This window comes from Liolophura sinensis, chromosome 12 (assembly GCF_032854445.1).
Source record: "Liolophura sinensis isolate JHLJ2023 chromosome 12, CUHK_Ljap_v2, whole genome shotgun sequence".
Classification (NCBI taxonomy): Eukaryota; Metazoa; Mollusca; class Polyplacophora; order Chitonida; family Chitonidae; genus Liolophura; species Liolophura sinensis.
Genome location: NC_088306.1, coordinates 18,541,214 through 18,561,971, shown reverse-complemented (window position 1 = coordinate 18,561,971; position 20,758 = coordinate 18,541,214). Strand labels below are relative to the sequence as shown.

General features: G+C 39.7%; 1 protein-coding gene across 1 annotated transcript in view; it reads left to right on the top strand.

Annotated features, from left to right (window-relative positions):
• LOC135479014 (dynein axonemal heavy chain 8-like) overlaps window positions 1-20,758 on the top strand; it is a 106,224-nt gene that overhangs the window by 69,460 nt on the left and 16,006 nt on the right. The window contains 24 exon segments of the mRNA XM_064758715.1: window positions 668-798; window positions 1,968-2,121; window positions 3,061-3,225; window positions 3,633-3,687; window positions 3,690-3,858; window positions 4,517-4,551; window positions 4,554-4,607; window positions 4,610-4,633; window positions 4,636-4,736; window positions 7,520-7,610; window positions 7,613-7,695; window positions 8,439-8,606; window positions 9,062-9,277; window positions 10,523-10,660; window positions 11,436-11,563; window positions 12,376-12,544; window positions 14,543-14,698; window positions 15,267-15,422; window positions 16,502-16,591; window positions 16,853-16,945; window positions 17,688-17,700; window positions 17,703-17,791; window positions 18,602-18,748; window positions 19,808-19,914. Of these exon segments, the coding sequence (XP_064614785.1) occupies window positions 668-798; window positions 1,968-2,121; window positions 3,061-3,225; window positions 3,633-3,687; window positions 3,690-3,858; window positions 4,517-4,551; window positions 4,554-4,607; window positions 4,610-4,633; window positions 4,636-4,736; window positions 7,520-7,610; window positions 7,613-7,695; window positions 8,439-8,606; window positions 9,062-9,277; window positions 10,523-10,660; window positions 11,436-11,563; window positions 12,376-12,544; window positions 14,543-14,698; window positions 15,267-15,422; window positions 16,502-16,591; window positions 16,853-16,945; window positions 17,688-17,700; window positions 17,703-17,791; window positions 18,602-18,748; window positions 19,808-19,914 (2,732 nt within the window).

The following is a 20,758-nucleotide window of genomic DNA, read 5'->3' as shown; positions in this document are numbered from 1 at the left end:
TCACGTTGTACTGTGTATGCAAACACTACATTGCAATCAAATTGAGGAGAATCATGAATTTCAGGTTATACTGAGTATGCAAACACTTCATTGCAATCAAATTGAGGAGAATCATGAATTTCAGGTTATACTGAGTATGCAAACACTTCATTGCAATCAGATTGAGGAGAATCATGAATTTCAGGTTGTACTGTGTATGCAAACACTACATTACAAACAATTTGAGGAGAATCATGAATTTCAGGTTATACTGAGTATGCAAACACTCCATTGCAATATAGGATATTATGAAAAACGCCAATAATGAGACAAAGCATCAGTATACAATACTATGCCTCAATGGTATTTCAGTAGGAATACAACCTAATAAATGTATTACATACCACATAGTGTTAAAACTGACTGTAAAGTTTCAGTGAACTTCTGACCTGTTCATTTTATACAAATATTCTACATTATATTGGTGAGTGTCAGTATGAAAATAGGTATGTGAATGTGTTGCTAGTGTTATTGTGTTGTGGTTAAGATAAAATATATTGCAAGTGCTTCAATATATTTTTCTTTTTGGTATAAAGTCTTCAGCATTTTTGATTTGTTTATGCCTATTCAATCATCAATTGAATCCTTCCTTGTTTATGATGATACATGGATAGTTTGCTTTTCCCAGATCTCCCGTATTATCCGCACACCCAGAGGGAATGCCCTTCTTGTTGGGGTGGGAGGTTCAGGCAAGCAGTCCCTTACCAGGCTCGCCTCCTTTATAGCAGATTACAAGATCTTCCAGATCACACTCTCAAGGTCAGTATGAAGCTGTTATGGGGAAACAGCACTGAGGGGCTCTGTGAACTAGGAAGTCATGCCAGGAGTGCAACGTACTGTAATTCTTCAAACTTTTTGCATGTTTGTAAGGTGTTTATCCAAGCCTATTTTGAAGGCATTAATCTGTGCAGACTGATTAAATTACACTTTTTGTGAAGCCCTGAAAGTTGACAATCCAACCAATGTAGTTTTGTACATTGCATAACTAGCATAGAAAGTTACCCTTTCATATTTGAAAAGGTTGAGGAATTTATAGGGTAGTAAGAACTCAAGTAAAATTTTCTGATTAGATTTACTCTATTATGTCCTGGACATACATTCAACGTTTAATATTTTTCACGTACGTAAAGTCAATATTGAACATTATTTTTTGTACAAATTATTAATTTGATGATAGCTATTAGTTTTATTCAATTTTTCATAATTTTACAAAAACTATGAACAAAAATGTAAGAAAAATAATACCCTCAAACTGAATATGACTTAATATTCAATAAACATAATGTTAACTTGTAGACTCATTTAAGAATTATGAGAAAATCAGGTATAGTCTCAAGAACTCAAAATTTTACCTTGCAATCTCGTATATGGACAATAAGTGTCAATTGTTGGACAAGCCAAAATTTTAGAATGTACAAGCAGATATAAATGATTGTATAATTGTAAAGTTGTGTCTACTCGATCAAGCAACCCACAGCCATGCTGTAAGTTCTTCAGCTTTTGTCAGTTTTTGTTTTGACATCAATCCTTCTCACCAGGGTTGCTAGTTCACTATTAGCAAGTCAGCAGATTAGTGTGCAAATGCTCATTTCGTGAGGCAGTTCTAACCTTTCAGCCGGCTTAATGTCCATTACAGTACAAAATGAAGACAATATATCACCAAGTAGGATGTCTCTGAAGCACCATTGCAACTGCCATTGCTGTCCCACCACGTCCTCGGGACAATGTTACTTTTCATGATGTCACACAAAAATTTAACATTCGTATATGAACTGATGCGTAAGACTGACAGTTTACCTACTTGCATCATTGCTGATGATGATTGGTCAATTTCCTGTTCTTGATTGACAGTTCAAAAAGGACTAATATTTGGTCACACTAGAAAATTTGGTAATAAGATATTTCATGGCGTGTTTGTGTGTAATCAGATCATACAATGTGACAAACCTGATGGAGGACCTTAAGTTCATGTACCGTGTGGCTGGGGGTAAGGGACAGGGCATCACCTTCCTCTTCACTGACAATGAGATCAAAGACGAGGCCTTTCTCGAGTACCTCAACAATGTGCTCAGTTCTGGAGAGGTCAGTTCAAGTTCAGGCCATAGTTTTCATACTTGACCCAGTTACTTCATGAGTTGCCACATGTTACTTGCTGAAGTTCAGTTATTTATGCTTGGAAAGATATTTTCTTTGTTTATTGAGTTTAATGAATACATTTATGAACTGTTGTAATTTGCTGGAAGGAATTTTGTACACAATATTTTCGAAAATATCTTACCCATGATATAGTCAGTAACATATAAAAGTAACGCTGTATCACTTAGTCTCTTAGTTTACAGTGGTAATTTTCATAAGGCTTTTTGTCAGTGGATAATTAATGTATTTGCTAGTGTCTTTCAAGTTTTATTTTGTCATTTTCAATTTTTCAAGTTTTATTGTTTGAATTTTGACTCGAGGAATTACCTGCTTGTTTCATAAGGTACAAAATGTTCCATGGTTGCCGAGAATGGGTGAGAACATTTTGTACTATCTAATGTAATGTACACATTATTACATTTATTTGAACAAATGGCTCTGAGTGTAAGGATCATTGTCATTGGGGGAACACGTCTTTATTTCTATGCATTCATAATTATTCTGAACATGGTAAAATACACATATTTTTGCAGTCGACTTCTTACATGTATTGTCCTTTTTCCTTAAGAACAACCGTTTATTGTTTTGGCAAGAAATCTGTACTACCTTGAATAATTCTGATTATTTTGTAAATTAGAAGAAATCCAGTTGGCAGGTGAAATAATTTAAAATAGACAGGGTGTGAATCCACCTGTACTTGCTGTAAATAGATATATGTACAGGTATTCTGGTCTCTTTGCCTGATTTATGTTCACCTTATTAGCCTGAGGGTTGATCATTTTGTCCTTTTTTCAGTGTTGTCTATTCAGTTTTGCTAAAGTGATAACATAATAGATCAGGTACACGTATCCCTTGATGATGAACACCATTTACATGTACATGTAGGTTTCCAACCTGTTTGCCCGAGATGAGTTGGATGAGATCACCCAGGACCTGATTAGCGTGATGAAGGAAGAACAACCAAAGCGACCTCCGACACAGGAGAACCTATATGACTTCTTCATCTCCAGAGCCCGTAATAACCTCCACACCGTTCTCTGCTTCTCTCCCGTAAGTGATTTGACTCTGAGGGTTATATTTTACAGTGGTGGGTGTGTAGGAACATTTTCGAAATAAAAGGTCAGTTTTGAAATAAAAGCTACTGCTGAAATAAAAATTAATCAAAGTCTCTCGTTTGAAGAAAATATTATCATTTTTGAAACAGTTTTACTTTTTAAGAAATGGCCAGTTCTGAAAATATTCGATTTTCCATTTAACACAGTCTGTACATGTTCATAGCTAAATGAATTTGTAGGATTATTTAAACACACACCCATACAAAGGATACACTTAAGTTCTTGTTATCTGAATTCATTACAATGTTGTTTTTGTATTATGTGTGTAAAGTACTGTACAAAGGTGTGAAGTCAGTTTTGTGTGTTGTAATTTGTGTGTTGTGATTTGTTGGTTGTGTACAGGTAGGAGAAAAGTTCCGTAACCGCTCACTGATGTTCCCAGGCCTCATCTCTGGATGTACATGGACTGGTTCTCTCGTTGGCCACGTGACGCTCTGGTCGCCGTATCTAACCACTTCCTCAGCTCGTTCAACATCATCTGTACTCCTGAAGTCAAGTCCCAGCTGGTGCAGAGCATGGGTGTGGTCCATGACAATGTAGCTTCTTTCTGTGTCAGTTACTTTGAAAGGTATCCTCACTGCTCATTGTCCTGCAATTCTGGACCACATAGTATCTGAGGGAAAGGGGGATCTACTCATGAAAATTCTCATTTTTTGTTTACTTTTTTTTTATCTAGGAAAAACTGGATATATTATGTGTGTATAATTAGAGTGTGTGGTTTAATTTGCCCCTGGAAGAGATGTGACTTTCTCCTCCACATTCTTAATTTAAGGTTTCATACTCATAAATTAATATCATTCAAATCAATATATTTCAGGATTTTTATTGTTTAATTTGCCTGATTTCCATGAATCTATATCCCTCAGTATTTTGATTGAATTTTAAATTGGTAGCAGTAAAATTGATATCGCCATTTTAACTCCCAACATGTTGATATATTATGGATTAGGCTGATGAAATATTGATTGGGAGACTTAAATGACAAATTAAACAAACGATACATTTTTTAGTAATCAACATTTTTACTGAAAAATAACGATTGTACATGTATATTGATTGATTTTTGGCGTTCCGTGCATGTAAGTTACGGTATACATATATACCCATTTGACAGGTGTAAGAATGTTCGTGTCAGTCATGAAGATACATTTTTGGTTTGAACTATAACTCACTATGTATACAGTCAAGATGCAGAAAAAATTCTTCACTTCTCTTTGTGCTGGTAGGTACCGTCGTCAAACTCATGTCACACCAAAATCATACTGTCCTTCTTGGATGGCTACAAGACCGTTTACAAAGAGAAACACGAGCACATTGACGATTGGCCTCTCGTATGAACACTGGTTAGAGAAGTTGATCGAGGCCAGCGAGTCTGTCGATCAGCTGTCTAAAGAACTGATTGTCAAAGAGAAAGAGTTGGCTGTGGCTAATGTAAAGGCTGATAAGGTATGACTACAGTTTGTAATATACAGGGTATCTTTTTCCCGGCCTTTTTGAAGCTTAACCTCTAAGATGGAATAATGTATTGGTCTTTGTTGACAGGGTACTTGTTCTTCAAGTCCTTTAGATAAAAGTTTTCTCTCATGCAGGGGAAGCTTTCATAAAGGGATCGTAACACTAAGTTGATTGTAAATCACTCAGATCTAGATCATACCTTAAGCTTACAGTCGACATCCTCTTGCACGAAGGAGTTATAAGATACGGTAGTTTAACTTACAATCAGAATTACAATCAGGTTGACCCTGTTGTAAATATTCACAGTCTCCCCAAAATTAAAGTAAGTACAAATACTTGCCTCACGTTGCCTCAGATAGACTAAGTTAGTACTTTTTGACTCAGTTTGCAAACATGTGCAATGTAATTATCTCAAAAACTGAAGGTATTCCGAGAATATTTCCTCATGTTGTTATCAGCTGCTGAATCAGTATAGTGAAAAACTGTTTTTAAAGGAAAACAAGAAAAGTTATTGACTGGTACATTGCCATTTACACAGGTTACATGTACAAATTTGTCAAATTTGGCCTACGATCATAACTTCAAAAATTTTCAATAGCCTTACAATTCCTTTGTGCAAGGGGCACAACATATTTTTACAGTCAATTGTAAACTCAGTTGTAGGGTCTACAATCTGTTGTACTGGACAAGGCATTGCTTATGGATATACAACTTCTTGGTTTATTGTCATGTCGATATAAACGATGCTAGTATCTGCATCAAAACGTCGTGACAATAAACCAAGAAGTTGTAAATTCATAAGCAAATGCCTTGTCCAGTGTACTTCCATGCCAACTTCTAATGCCACTAAAACAAGTTGCAATCTATTGTACTACGATCTCTCTATGCATTCTTACAATGGTCCAATGAAGAATGTCTGGTCATGGCTTTCTGGCAAAACTCAGGATTTTGCCTGAAATTTAAGTAAAACATAACCTTATTTCTGGCTTCTACACCATGCCCCTTGATGGCTTCTACAACATGCCCCTTGCCGGCTTCTACAACCATGCCCCTTGATGGATTCTACACCATGCCCTTTGATGGCTTCTACACCATGCCCCTTGATGGCTTCTACACCATGCCCCTTCATGGCTTCTACACCATGCCCCTTCATGGCTTCTACGCCATGCCCCTTCATGGCTTCTATGCCATGCCCGGTCATGGCTTCTACCCCTTGTCCATTTATGGCTTCATGCCCCTTCATGGCTTCTACACCATACCCCTTCATGGCGTCTCCACCATGCCCCTTCATGGCTTCTACACCATGCCCCTTGATGGCTTCTACACCATGCCCCTTCATGGCTTCTACATCATGCCCGTTCATGGCTTCTACACCTTGTCCATTTATGGCTTCATTCCCCTTCATGGCTTCTACACCATGCCCCTTCATGGCGTCTCCACCATGCCCCCTTCATGGCTTCTACACCATGCCCCTTCATGGCTTCTACACCATGCCCCTTCATGGCTTCTACACCATGCTCTTGCATAGCTTCTCCAGCATACCCCTTCATGGCTTCTACCCCTTGTCCATTCATGGCTTCTACACCATACCCCTTCATGGCTTCTACACCATGCCCCTTCATGGCTTCTCCACCATGTTCCCTTCATGGCTTCTCCACCATGCCCCTTCATGGCTTCTACACCATGCCCCTTCATGGCTTCTACACCATGCCCCTTCATGGCTTCTACCACCATGCTCTTGCATAGCTTCTCCAGCATAACCCTTCATGGCTTCTACCCCTTGTCCATTCATGGCTTCTACCACCATGCTCTTGCATAGCTTCTCCAGCATACCCCTTCATGGCTTCTACCCTTGTCCATTCATGGCTTCTACACCATGCCCCTTCATGGCTTCTACATCATGATCATGCCCCTTCATGGATTCTCCACATGCCCTTTCATGGCTTCTCCGCCTTGCCCGTTCTTGGCATCCACACCATGCCCTTCCCCTATATGTCTTCTACACTGTTCCCCTTCATGACTTATTAACTCGCCGTACAAAGTAAGGAGAGGTATTGTGATAGGGTGATTGGTGCTTTTGGTATTGGTGTTCAGTTTGGTTAAAGTTTTTGGCCAGTCATAGGGTAGCAGTGGCCACCCATAGTACATAGAAAGCCAATCATCAGTAGCGATTCGCATATCAAAGACCAGGAAAGTCTTACCACATAGCTCAACATTTTGTTCAGCTATTCACAGGGTTGCAGTTGCCACCCCAAGTGCATTGATTGCCAAATGCAGTTCACGATTTGTATATCAAAGACCTCTGTGGTAAGGTTGTGCACTAAGTCCCTCACAGTGTGTTTTACCACCACAATGATTTACAACTCCATAACATATGAAGTCACTGTTCTGCAATCATTATGCATACGATAAAGGTCATAGTTGTGAGAGTATTATAATTTTGGCCTTTCTTGTTTGGTCTTGTTGATTTAATGTCAAGATCCTCCATATACTTAGAGGATAATATTCTTGGTTTAGAGATCAATATTTGAATGTACAGCATGAATTGAACATTATGCAGTTTTACTGCTCAATCAGGCAAGCTACTGTTATTCTCTAAATACCTTGTTTCAGCATGAAACACCATACCCCTCCATGGCTTCCACACTATCACACACTATAATTTGTACTTTCCATGTTTGTGTAAGGTTTCTGTGAAAAAAAACACTTCATGCCTTTCAGAAATTATTGAAAAGCTTTATATTAAATCCCATTGTTTGTGTGTGCTGTAACAGGTGCTGGAGGAGGTGACTGTCAGTGCTCAGGCAGCAGAGAAAGTAAAGGCATCTGTACAGAAAGTTAAGGACAGGGCACAGAGGATTGTGGATGGATTGCGGTGGAGAAAGCATTCGCTGAGGAGAAGTTAGAGGCTGCTAAGCCAGCTCTCTTGGAGGCAGAACTTGCTCTCCAGGTAAGGGACTACCCAATACAAAAATTTTTTCGTGATTAAAGTTCATATAAATGTGAAATGTATTTATAAATATGAAACATGATATTCATCTTCTGGAGCACAAAAGTCTAATATATTTAACAAATACTGCATGACGAGGCTATTTGGTCCAAAGCATCAGGCATTATTTGTTGTATTTGATCATAACTTTACCATCATATAGAAAGACAAATTTTGCAGACCACATATTGATTTGGACAAGAAAAATGGCTTCTATGGACAACAATTATCAGATGATGGAGCTGCAGTCCATGCAAATAACATCATTTGATCTGTATTGAAGAAGGCAGATGATGTTTATAATAGGGAGAAACTGAAATGAGGTGTAGTACTGTAGGATGTAACCTTACCAGGTTGTTCTGTGGCAAATTCATTATTACACAAGCCATTTAACTGTTTTCATTAGTATATGTTTTGAAGTTATGTCACAAATATTTCATACCTGTAAGCTTTTCCGATGGTAAAGATACAAGGTTTGGCTCACCCTGTCTTTTGCAGTCTTTTCTTTCTGCAGAGTTGGTTTCAAATAATTGTCTTCCAATGAATTAGCCTACTCTGGAGATTTCTTCTGTGAGGAAAAATCTGTGAACAGATCAAGGTTATTAAGACATGGTTACCATGTGTCTTTTTCTCCCAGAACTTTTCAATTTCAAAATGCTTTTCTTCATGTGAGAGCTTTACTACTGAAACTTTGTTGTTTACAGACAATCAAGCCGGCTGACATCTCCACAGTGAAGAAACTGGGTAAACCCCCACATCTGATTATGAGGATCATGGACTGTGTACTCATCCTGTTCCAAAGGAAGATTGACTCTGTCACACCTGACCCAGAGAGACCCTGTCCTAAACCCTCTTGGAGCGAATCTCTAAAGGTTTGTCCATGGCCATGCGATCCAAACACACAGTTGTGTGAGAACATTTCTATTGGATAGGTTTTAAATTTACTTATTTATTTGATTGGTGTTTTACGCCATACTCAAGAATATTTCACTTATATGACACTGGCAAGCATTATGGTGGGAGGAAACCAGGCAGAGCCCGGGTGAAAACCCACGACCATCAAGAGGTTGCTGACACACCTTCCCATGTACAGCTTGAGAAGACGTCAGCATGGTGAGATGCTCCTGAGTCATTGCGCCGTTCTGGCGTGCTAACTCCCTCGGCCACAGAGGTCCCCTGAAGAAATCCTTGTTTCTAGTAACCTTAATGCTTACTTGTGTTAGCCATGCAGCTCTTGATAAGAGACATCACTCCCACAGAACACATGCAGATTCTTTTGGATGACATGACTATGACAATTCTGACATACTGTTTCCTTTGTTTCCAGCTGATGAGTGGCTCTGGCTTTCTGGGAACTCTCATGTCTTTCCCTAAGGACAGCATAAATGAAGAGACTGTGGAGTTACTGCAGGTCTACCAGAACATGGACGATTACACTCTAGAACAAGCCAAGAAAGTCTGTGGTAGTGTGTCAGGTCTGCTGTCCTGGACAACTGCCATGGCCTTTTTCTTTGGTATCAACAAAGAGGTCCTGCCATTGAAGGTATAAAAGCCCTGAAGATACATGCATATGGGTTATTGAACACAGATAGAGCTCGGTCTGTCTGAATTTTCCGTTCCTGTTAAGGTCAACCTGAGAGAATTTACTTAGGTCTGTATTGACATACTGTTAAGTACTTAATTTTCACGTGGAATTAATTTTTCACTGATTTCGGTGTCAGTAATTTACCTCGAAAAATAATTCCTGTGGAAAATATCCAATATTGAATCATATACTGCAGGTAGTAGTGATAATGAAGTGAAATCTTTGCCAGGTTGATGGGAGTTGCGCTAAGAAAGCCTGATGACCCAACTAAATTATTTAACACAGGGAAGGGAAAATAGGGGTTAAATATATACAAACACTGGTGCTAAGGCTTGGTGGGTATAAACCGTTGCAAGAGTTCATTTGTCTTTAGTTTGATTAGTGTTCACTATGCCGGTAAAGTGGAAGAAAAGTAGATACCAGCATGTGCCCTGTCCCATTGGCTGTGTCTCTCCTGTGGTCCAATGAGTGAGCTTCTAACAAACTGTGAAGTGTGTACAACAACACAATGGCCGTTTGACAGCTTAGCGGTATCTGAAAATTCATATGTTTTGCGTTGAGCTGCTCAAAAGGTGATAGGTCACTTTGCCAGGTGTTTAGAAGTACTCACCAATGGTTTGAAAAGAATTGACTGCACTGCTCAGGGTAGGTGAGAAAGTAATCTTCTTACATAGTGATAATCCATCCCCCATTTTTTTAATCTCTGGTCCAGATCACAAGGATTAGCGACACTGCTGGAAACAAAGTATTCAAGCCACCCATGATGATACTGGAATAATTTTGGTCATGTTATATCTTTTTTGTATCAATTTTAAGATTTTAAGATTTTTTTTCAGTATTCTCTTAAATACACGAAAATGAATTCCAGCAAACATATTTTGTGGAGAAAATCCACGAAAATAAATTCCAGTGAATATAAGTACTTTACAGTATAGAGAAATACATGATTGTACAGCACATGCGTGAAAAGAAAATGTTTTTCTTCATCATGAAATAGATTACGTTTTTATTTCTTCAGTGAAGAGGGACCATTGTGTTTGTTAAATTCCTAGCATGGTTCTAAGGAATTGCTGTTTTGGAGGACTGAAATACTGTTTGTTTTTTACACTGCCCTCACCAGAGGCATATATGCATAAAGTATAAAGATTGGCCCTCAATTGTCTGGAAGTACTTTCACCATTACACTTGTTCCTGTGTTTTTAGGCAAACCTGACACAACAAGAAGCTAAATTGCATGCAGCAGAAACTGAGTTAGCAGCTGCTCAGGCCCAGTTAGATGAGAAACAGAAAGAACTGGATGTTGTTCAGGCTGTGTATGATGCTGCCATGAAAGAAAAACAGGTAGGCGGGTCTAAACAGAGAGGATTGTTTGTCAGAAACAAATATTAGCAGAGTATGGTCAATCATTAATTGCTGCCTACTGAATTCTGTTGTGTAATACAATGAAAAGTTGTTTACTGTCAGTTGTACATCCTTGATAATTATATGTGAATACATAATTTGTTGTGAGCTGTCCACCATTGAACTTTGCCACAAGGTACATGTCTTACAATTTGAAGGCGTACTGTATGGTGTCTTTTATCTGTTCTGATATTTACTCCCTCCAACCCCTCCTCTGCCTTTAATGTAAACCATACTGCCCCAGGAAGCCCCTCTTTCTTGCAAGTGTGACATACCACTATTACATAATAATTCTTAGATAATTTTACAATCAAAATATGATTCAGTTTTATTCGTAATTTGAAATTTCAAATTAACCTTATTATAATCAGTGTCTTACTTTATCTCAGTTCAAAGCATACATGCTTTAATAAATTAAACTGTCTTTCATGGCTGAAGTCAATATATCTCCTGTGGTTATCTCCCTTCATTTGTTCATGTGTGAAACAAACAAAACTAGTATGCCTCTTAACTGTAAATCCACTATGAAAATGCCAATAAAACTTACGCCGTATCTGTTAGGGTTTAAACTAATTAAAATTTGATGAATAGAGCAAAATTGGTGTGCCCTTTGCACCCTGAACTCCATCTGCCCATTTTTGTATGTTTCTGAAAAATCCTTAAGTGTGATGTTGAATACAAGAAGTAAATATCAGTGTTGCATTACATTGGCCAGGACCTTCTGGATGATGCCGAATCCTGCAGGAAAAAGATGGATGCTGCCTCAGCGCTGATTGGAGGATTGGGTGGAGAGAGAATCAGATGGACTGCTCAGAGGAAAGAGTTTAAGTCACAGATTGATAGGTAACTTGTGACTGGACCCAGTTCATTGCACCACATTGTATGACCCAGTTCATTGCACCACATTGTATGACCCAGTTCATTGCACCACATTGTATAACCCAGTTCATTGCACCACATTGTATGACCCAGTTCATTGCACCACATTGTATGACCCAGTTCATTGCACCACATTGTATGACCCAGTACATTGCACCACATTGTATGACCCAGTTCATTGCACCACATGTATGACCCAGTTCATTGCACCACATTGTATGACCCAGTTCATTGCACCACATTGTATGACCCAGCTCTTAAAGAGACCGCAGATCAGGTCAGTAAAATTGAACAGCTTAGAGATAGCAGAGGTCTACGCAAAAAGGAAGAAAAATCAAAGATTCAGGAGCCGAAGGTCTTTTTCGTTTTTGAACACTTCGGAAAGAGGAAAGGCTGGTTCAAATGTGGATGCAAAGTTTATGATTTCTGGAGCCCTCACAGGTTCTTTAGGATAGATTGTCATCCTTTGCTGGAACTGAGCATTGAAGAGGCAAACCCGAATCCAGCACGGCCTCCTCTGGTTGTCTGCAGCTTGAAGGCCAGAGGTCCATGGCTAAGGGTGGTGAATTTCTGCAGGCTCTGCTTGGTTTTCTCTTCCCATGACCACCTTTGTACACTGAGGTGAAATGATCTTCAGTGTGAGGTGAAACCTTGATCATTGAATTAAATTTATGAATTATTTGTGTATCCTGATAAGTGTTGATGTTTATAATCCAGATTCATGACACATAAAGCATTATTATAACTCCTCTAAATATGTGTTTATGTCATGTTAGGCTTGTGGGTGATGTTCTGCTCTGTACTGGCTTCCTGTCCTACTCTGGACCATTCAATCAGGAGTTCCGCACCAAACTGCAAGACAACTGGCAGAAAGAACTGTCCATCAGGAAGATCCCATTCACTAAAGATCTGGTCATGACACAGGTGCTGGTTGACCCGGCTACGGTATGTACTCTATGTATCAATTTATATAATACATGTATAGGTTTGCCCATTTTATTTGCTATTTATACTCTTCAAAGTTATTAGGGGCTAATTACTGGAATCACCCTGTCTATCTGTAGACACGATTTTTTTCATGCATCTCTTCCCAAACTACTTTACCGATTTTGACGCAACTTAACTCATTTGTTACCACGTCATACAGCCCTCGCTACTGCAACCCTGATCACCGCTTGGACCCCAGCAGGCCACAGCAGAAATACAATTTTGCACTAAAAAATTGAAAGTTTTTGTTTTATGATTTTTGGATAATTTCACCAACAGATATTCGGTGGCAGTTTGGTATTTTTGCTCTGTGAAGCATGTAAACATAAAATTATTCACTTTATTAGAACAACGTATCACTCGATTTGAGTAAAATTGCGTTTCCATAGTTTGCGTTGTTGTTGTTACCGGTACAGTTTCCGATAGTTTAGGTTCGCGCCTCTCGTTAATCTGGAGCGCAGTTGACCTAAAGTTAATTCCTCTTTGTCAGAAAACTCTCCTCTGTCACTGTTAACATCTGAAACCGAAATATCCAAATCGAAATCCTCTCAAATGTCTTTATCCATAGAGCCCTCAAAATCGTCGGCTGTACTCGAGTCCGCCGTTTCGACAAACGCCTCAACGAAAGTCGTAGAATCTTCTCCACATTTTTTCGCGCCTTTTTATCGCTTGCAACCAATGAAAATCTACAAACACAGTTCGTGTGGCATCCATAGGGTCTAATAAGGCAGTATTTGATTGGTTTAGCTCCCAAAAAATCCCAGTTTCCCTGCAAACATAGACCAGTCAGAGACAGTGTTTTATACGGTTCAAGCCGCTCGCGGGGAAATGAAGTACCATCAAATGTGCGGTTTGAGCCACTCGCGAGGACCAAGGGGTATGGCTAGGCTGTGGCTAAAGCCGCTCCCGAGAGCGAATGAGTTAATTAGCATACATTTTACTAGCCGGCTGAACTTGTGCATGGTACTTTCATGCACACTAGCCGTATTCTCTTCTGATTGTTACATTTTCCATTCAAACTGAATGTACCAGTAGTGCTATCAGATCACACCACAAATGGCCCATGAACCAATCTGTTTTAAGCCAAAGTAAGCAACATGACATCCTGTCATTTCTTCTAAGATTTCCTTAGTTTTCTGTCGTTTATTTTTAGAAATGTTAGGACATGGAAGATGGGTATTTCAGTCAACCAAATTCTAGTTTTATTTGCTGTAAATGGATTCTTTTTTCACTTATATGGCGGCGTTCGGGTTTATTTCATGGATGAAGTAAATCGTCATTAGCCAGATACCTGACAAACCTGCAGAATAAAAGTGACTGTAGCCAAGCCAGCAAGAGCTGGATTTGAGCATGTAACCTTACAAGTTTCTGTGGAAAGAATGAGTGAGTGAGTGAGTGCTTGGGGTTAAACGTCGTACTCAACAGTCATATGACGACGAAGGAGTCCTTAGGGTGCATGTAGGTGTAATATGCCTCCTTGTTGCAGGACGGATTTCCACGGTAAGCCTCCCTGCCCGAGCCATTATACTGATCGGGTCAACCAGTCGCTGCACTATCCCCTTAATGCTTGAATGCCAAGCGAGGAAGCTACAACTTCCTCTTTTAAAGTCTTAGGTGTGACACAACCCAGGATTGACCTTGGATCTACTGTTCCCGAAGCGGACGCTCTACCAATCATGCTATTGGGGCCAGTCCTGGAAAGAATAATGTTTGAGCGAAATGAACACAATGTGTATAGATTTGGCCTGCTTCAGTGGTGGTAAAGTTCTGCATCAGGTGGAATAACAATGTAATGCTGTGTCATGTAATACTACGTGTTGCAGCCTGTATAAATGTTTGTTGTCACATGAATAAAATTGCCAGCTTCGACTCGGGGCACCTGTGAACCAAGATATAGGTACAGTTGCATGTCCTTTAATGAAATAGAATGTTTATTTTCTATATGTTACTCTGCAGATAGGAGAATGGAACCTGCAGGGCCTGCCTAATGATGACCTGTCGGTACAGAATGGAATTATCACGACCAAAGCTGCTCGCTATCCACTTCTGATAGATCCTCAAGGCCAGGGCAAAGCTTGGATCAAAAACAGAGAGAAAGATCACGAGCTACAGGTAAGAGACAAGAGCAGAGAAACAATCCTGTCCATATTGTGCTGGCATATACATGTTCTTGGGTTACCAGTATGTTTATATCATTTACTGCTGTGTTGAATCATTTTAGTATTGTAAAGTAAAAATTTTGTTTTCAGTGATTAAAATATTGTGTTCTTGATTTTACCTAACTTCTATGAAGCAGGGTGTTGTCAGTCAAGTGAAAAGAGATGTAACTTTACAGGCAAAGTTGAATACAGGCAAATATACATAAAAAAGCCCGTTCTCAAGACAAATACATTTTGAGTAATTTTCTACAGTATGTTATCAGCTTGTTAGCTTGGTATATTAAGAAATACACACAGGAAGAAGTTTCCCCTAAACATCAAGGAGTTTGCTGTAAGTAAAGTCCCTGTGTGACAAAAGTGGTATCTCTATTAATGTACAGGGTTTCTCTTGTTGATGTATCAGATAACTATCTTTCTCTAACTAGCTAATTGATATCTGGCAGTATAATAACGCTGTAATCACCTTGTGTGCAACAGTAAAGCCCCCTAACAAAGACGACATGAAATTATTTGTTTTGCAGGTGACATCTTTGAACCACAAGTATTTCCGCTCCCACCTGGAGGATGCCCTCTCCCTGGGCCGACCGTTACTGCTGGAAGATGTGGAGGAAGAACTAGACCCAGCTCTGGACAATATCCTGGAGAAAAACTTTATTAAACAGGGCAGCTGCTTCAAGGTAGCGCCAGAATTAGATTGGATTTCTAGTTATTGCAACAGATTATGCAGACATTTAGGGGAAGGAAATACAAAGTTCAAACACTTATGTGCATGGCTGTTGGCTCCTGGCCACTTCATTTAACTTAAAATTGCAAGTATTCTTATAGAATTAACATTAAACCCATGAGCCTGTCACCAATGGGGTTGCTGTGAGTTCAAATCGAGCTCATGCTGGATTCCTCTCCGGCCATACATGGGAAGGTGTGTCAGCAACCATTGGATGGTCATCACCCCACGACCCCCCCCCCCTCCGCCCCCACCCAGCTCTTTTCTTTTTTTTTTCCATCCCACCACAATACCGTCCAGCGCTGTATAAGTGAAATATCCTTAAGTAGGGCATAAAACACTAATCAAGTAAATCAATAAATATAAATGTGACTCTAGATCAGTGTACATTACAATGTCCATAAAGTAAACTGTCTGTCTGTGACAATACTAGATTGAGATATGTGCCTTGTGCTCCACCTGTACATCAGTGTGATACAGTCAAAAGCAGCTGGTAGCATAAAGTTTGAGTAAAACTTATAACTTGCCTTCCATCAGTATGACATACATGTATATGTCACTCGTGGCAGAGTTCACTAGTCACTAGCCAAAATTCAGTGATCTACCCTTGACACTTGGGTTTCCTCCACCTATAAAGCTGGCCACCATCATAAAACAGAAAAATTCCTAAGTATTGTGTTAGACTCCAATCAGATAAGTAGATTAACAATAGCACCTGGTGGGGGCATCCTTGGCTGAGTTGGTTAGCGTGCCAGTGCAGCACAGTGACCCAGGAGCCTACCCTCAATGCGGTCACTGTGAGTTCGAGCCCAGCTCATGCTGGCTTCTTCTCCGGCCATACTTAGAAAGGGCTGGCCGCAACCTGTGAATGGTCATTGGGTTTTCCCCTGGGCTCTGCCTTGTTTTCTTCCACCATTATGCTGGAAGCCGTTGTATACATGAAATATTTTTCTGTACAGAGTAAAACACCAATCAAACAAATAACTAAATAAAAGTATCTGGTAATATATGATTTGCTGGTGGTTGTTGTAGGTGAAAGTGGGTGACAAGGAGTGTGATGTGATGAAGGGGTTTTACCTGTACATCACCACAAAGCTGCCCAATCCTGCCTACACTCCTGAGGTGAGATCTACACCGCCATTTCCATGATCTAGCAGTCTAGTATAGAAAGTGGAGATTATTAAAAAACAATGGAAAGCTAGAAATATCTAACAATGATATTATGTGTATTTTGTCTATTTCAATTTACATGTAAGTGTTTGCCTCCGTTCCTCAGCACCAACTCTCCTTTTCCTGAACTGAAAACTAATCAGACATATGTAGTCCTTACTATTGTATCTTTCGGTATTTCAGACTTAAGGAACATTGTTGTTGTTGTTGTAGGTGAGTGCCAGAACATCCATCATAGACTTCACTGTGACCATGAAGGGTCTGGAGGACCAGCTACTGGGCAGAGTCATTCTCACAGAGAAACAGGTAACATGGAATAGTTAATATGATACATACTGGGCCACTTATCTACACAGATAGGCAGTGTGTTCACTTGGCCCACTACACACACACACCTGTACTGCCAACAAGGCACGGAGAATCTCAGTGGTATACCAACATCTCACCACTAGCTTACTACAAACACACTACTGGATTCCAGTTTTCTTAAGTAAAGTAAGCCCTGGGAGCCAAAAGGGCTCTGTTGAAGCACAGCTTTGTTTACTGCTGTTTGTGGGCGTTTATTTACTGCCATTTGCGCAGCTTTATTTACTGCGGTTTGCAGTATTATTTACTGCTGTTTCCACAGCTTTATTTACTACTGTTTGTGCATCTTTATTTACTGCTGTTTGCAGTTTTATTTACTGCTGCCTGTACAGCTTTATTTACTGCGTCTGCACAGCTTTATTTACTGCTATTTGCGCAGCTTTGTTACTGCTGTTTGCACAGCTTTTATTTACTTCTGTTTGCACAGTTTAATTTACTGCTGTCTGCACAGCTTTGTTTACTGCTATTTGCGCAGCTTTGTTTACTGCTGTCTGCACAGTTTAATTTACTGCTGTCTGCACAGCTTTGTTTACTGCTATCTGTGCAGCTTTATTTACTGCTGTTTGCACCGCTTTATTTACTGCTGTTGCTGAGGTGGGAATGAAAGTGTAGGATATATGTAGGGACTGATGAATGACTGGACTGGTGAGTGACTGTACATGTGGTTGTTGTATGTTGACAGGAACTGGAGGCTGACGCACCCGCTTGATGGAGGATGTGACGGCCAACAAGAGGAAGATGAGCGAGTTGGAGGACAACCTGCTCTACAAACTGACCAGTACCAAGGTGAGATGGGACACTGTGTGGTTACCTCCCCTGGTGCCAGTTGACAGTGACCGGAGAGGCTCCTGTAAGGTTTTGCTTGTTTGAAGTTGGTCCACGAGCCATTGTTACGTCAGAATTTGTTTTTTGCAAAACATCTGCAGTGTTACAATGTATTAGATTCTGCTGTCTTTAATATGACATCATTATGATGAGCTGAGAAAGAAAAGTTCATGCATTCGCTGGGTACCCATTCAATAACTGACTGTTACTAAGTTCGTAGAGTTAGTACGGTATATGCATGAATTGTTTATAATTACAGGAACTCATAACTCCTCATATGCTGGAAAACCTGGGTTGGTCAGAGAGATCAAACTGCCTATGATGATGTTTTAGAGATTAGCTCAAAGGAATTGCAGCTGAGGATGCATCACAGCTAGATGGCTGAATGAAGCATTTATGCATTTGTAATTCTGTAGCAATAGGTTAGGACAGTGTTTGAGGTTGAAGCAGTCCCATATGAAGTGGATACTGGGTGATCCTTTTTTTTGTTTTTTTTTAAAGATTGAGTGTCCTCATAGAAAACATTCCTAGCGCAAGACAGCCGTGGCCGGGAAAATAGAGCTTTTCGTAACTGGCTGGGGTACCAGTAATGTATCCAAATCGTAATGTAGACAGATTTGCCACCCAAAATTGATGTCTCTCTGATGGCCTGCATTTTTTACCACATATATTTATGATCTCTAGGTGGAAATTCCTATGAGAACGGTTGTGTATGATGATCAGGTTGTTTTGTGCAATATGAAAACTGATCTTGACTGATGTTCTATACAGGGTTCCCTGGTGGAAGACGAATCCCTAATTCATGTGCTGGCCACAACCAAGATCACTGCTGCTGAAGTCAGTGAGAAGCTTACCATTGCCGCGGACACAGAAATCAAGATTAACGAAGCTCGAGAAGAATTCCGTCCAGGTATGTAAATCAGTGAAATCTGTGACAGAATATGTTATTATTAAAGAAAATTGTGTTTTAGCCATCAGTTTTGGATGCCGTAAGCTGAATGTCTAAAAGTGTATGTATATTTGGGGTCATGTCTGAAAGTGCCCCCTAAATTCAAAGTTGTTATCATGAGTTACAATGATTTGTGTCGGGAAGATTGTTAGGCCAGCTTTACATAGAAAGTGTAGTAGCAGGTGTGAGGTTAAGATGGTTGTCCAGTAATCACGCAGATAGACAAGGGATTGGTTTTATTCCCAACCTCAGACTGTGACTCGGAGATTTCAAAGTTTGCATTCCGGCACTGTTCTTGTGGCTGGAAGCAATCGACCTCTGTACCCATCATCATCGACCACACAGTCATCTGAGTCAGAGACGTGCCAGTCTTGGGAAGTTGAGCTCTTTAAATCAGCATTTACATGTACATGAAGGCTTTGTAGGGTGGTATGCCCTGTGTCGTTTGATATGATTAAAAGGCCTGTTTCGCTAAGTGGGATACGACATTTGTTTATCGTACATTTTGTTGTACAGAATTTTGTACAACAAATTACTGTAGCATTGTTTGACTTCTAATTTTTGGGCACCTGGTCTGTTCATTTTAGCCATTGTATAGGTAATTGCAGCAGAAATATTGAGTTTCTTTTTTTCACATTGATTAGACCATCTAATGAACAACATACTCTTATCCATACTTTTCCAAAAGGCTGGTAAAGAAATGTTACATTCTACTTTCAACACTACTAATATCTGTAAGACAAATCAGAAGAATTGGGTATATGGCGATTATTGTACATGTATGACATTGTGAAACTGGACCCTGAGGTCTGTTAGTTGACTAAGGGTCATTTAGTCAACTACCGTTGGCAGGCTAGTAAAAAAAATTGACTAAGCCATTTCACAAAAGTAATATTCTCTACTGCTTAGCTGACTTGCCATATCCGGCTATGTGCCCGCTTGGCTGCAGTCTGATTGGTTGAATCCATGATGATAATTCCTTAATGAGCTTTTAAATATTAAACCTCCTGTTGTTACAGTGGCCTAACCGTGGGAGCATCCTGTACTTTCTGATCTGTGACATGAGTATGGTGAACAGCATGTACCAGACCTCCCTCAAACAGTTCCTTGGCGTCTTTGATCTCTCCATGGCAAGGTACTCTCATACTCCAAACTCCAGTTATCTGTTCATCATTTCCACTGATGAGATCCTGTGTTTTATGTATGTTTAAATGTTTGATCATTGCAGATCACACAGCTGTACATTATCCCAATTATGTTATAGCTATGTTAAAGCATTTCTCTTGCTACTTTCTGATGGTCGCATGGCCAGTGGTTTGACTCTGACTGTAAGTGAGGAGATCTGGCCTTGAAAAGGAGATTTGTAGATTCCTCCAGTCTCACAGCTTTTGGTGCCTTCCATGGTGACAATAACTGGTCCACAGCACTCATGTGGCTATACGTTTGGCTGTCTTTAACACTGGTTGAAGGCCACTTGTCCGACACCATTATAATGTGTATATATATCTGTAAGTCAAATGTGGAAAGTTTTGTCACTAATTTGCCAGAAGTTGGTTTCCTGCACCCATAAATCTGACCTCCATTGGATAAGTGAAACATTCGTGAGTAGGATGTTTATTGAACAACAATGAAATAAATAAGCAGGCAAATGCAAACTGCAAGTAGTTTTGGCTGTCATCCACGTTGTTCACTGTTCCTTAGTATTATTGTTCATTGTCAAATGAAAAATGATCTGTTTCGTAAACATTCAACTGCTTTGGAAAATCATGGGAATTGCATTAGAAACCAGAAGGCAGCTAGTATTAAAGACAACATGTGATATTCCAATAACATCCTAAAGTCAACGTTAAATCATTGGGATTAAATTTGCGTGTCCGAAATAAGTAATATCATTTTAACACTTCTAATGAGAAACTATTGATTGTAGCTCAAATCTGCTATTTCAGTATGGATAGTGCATTTCTCGGGTTACAATTTGG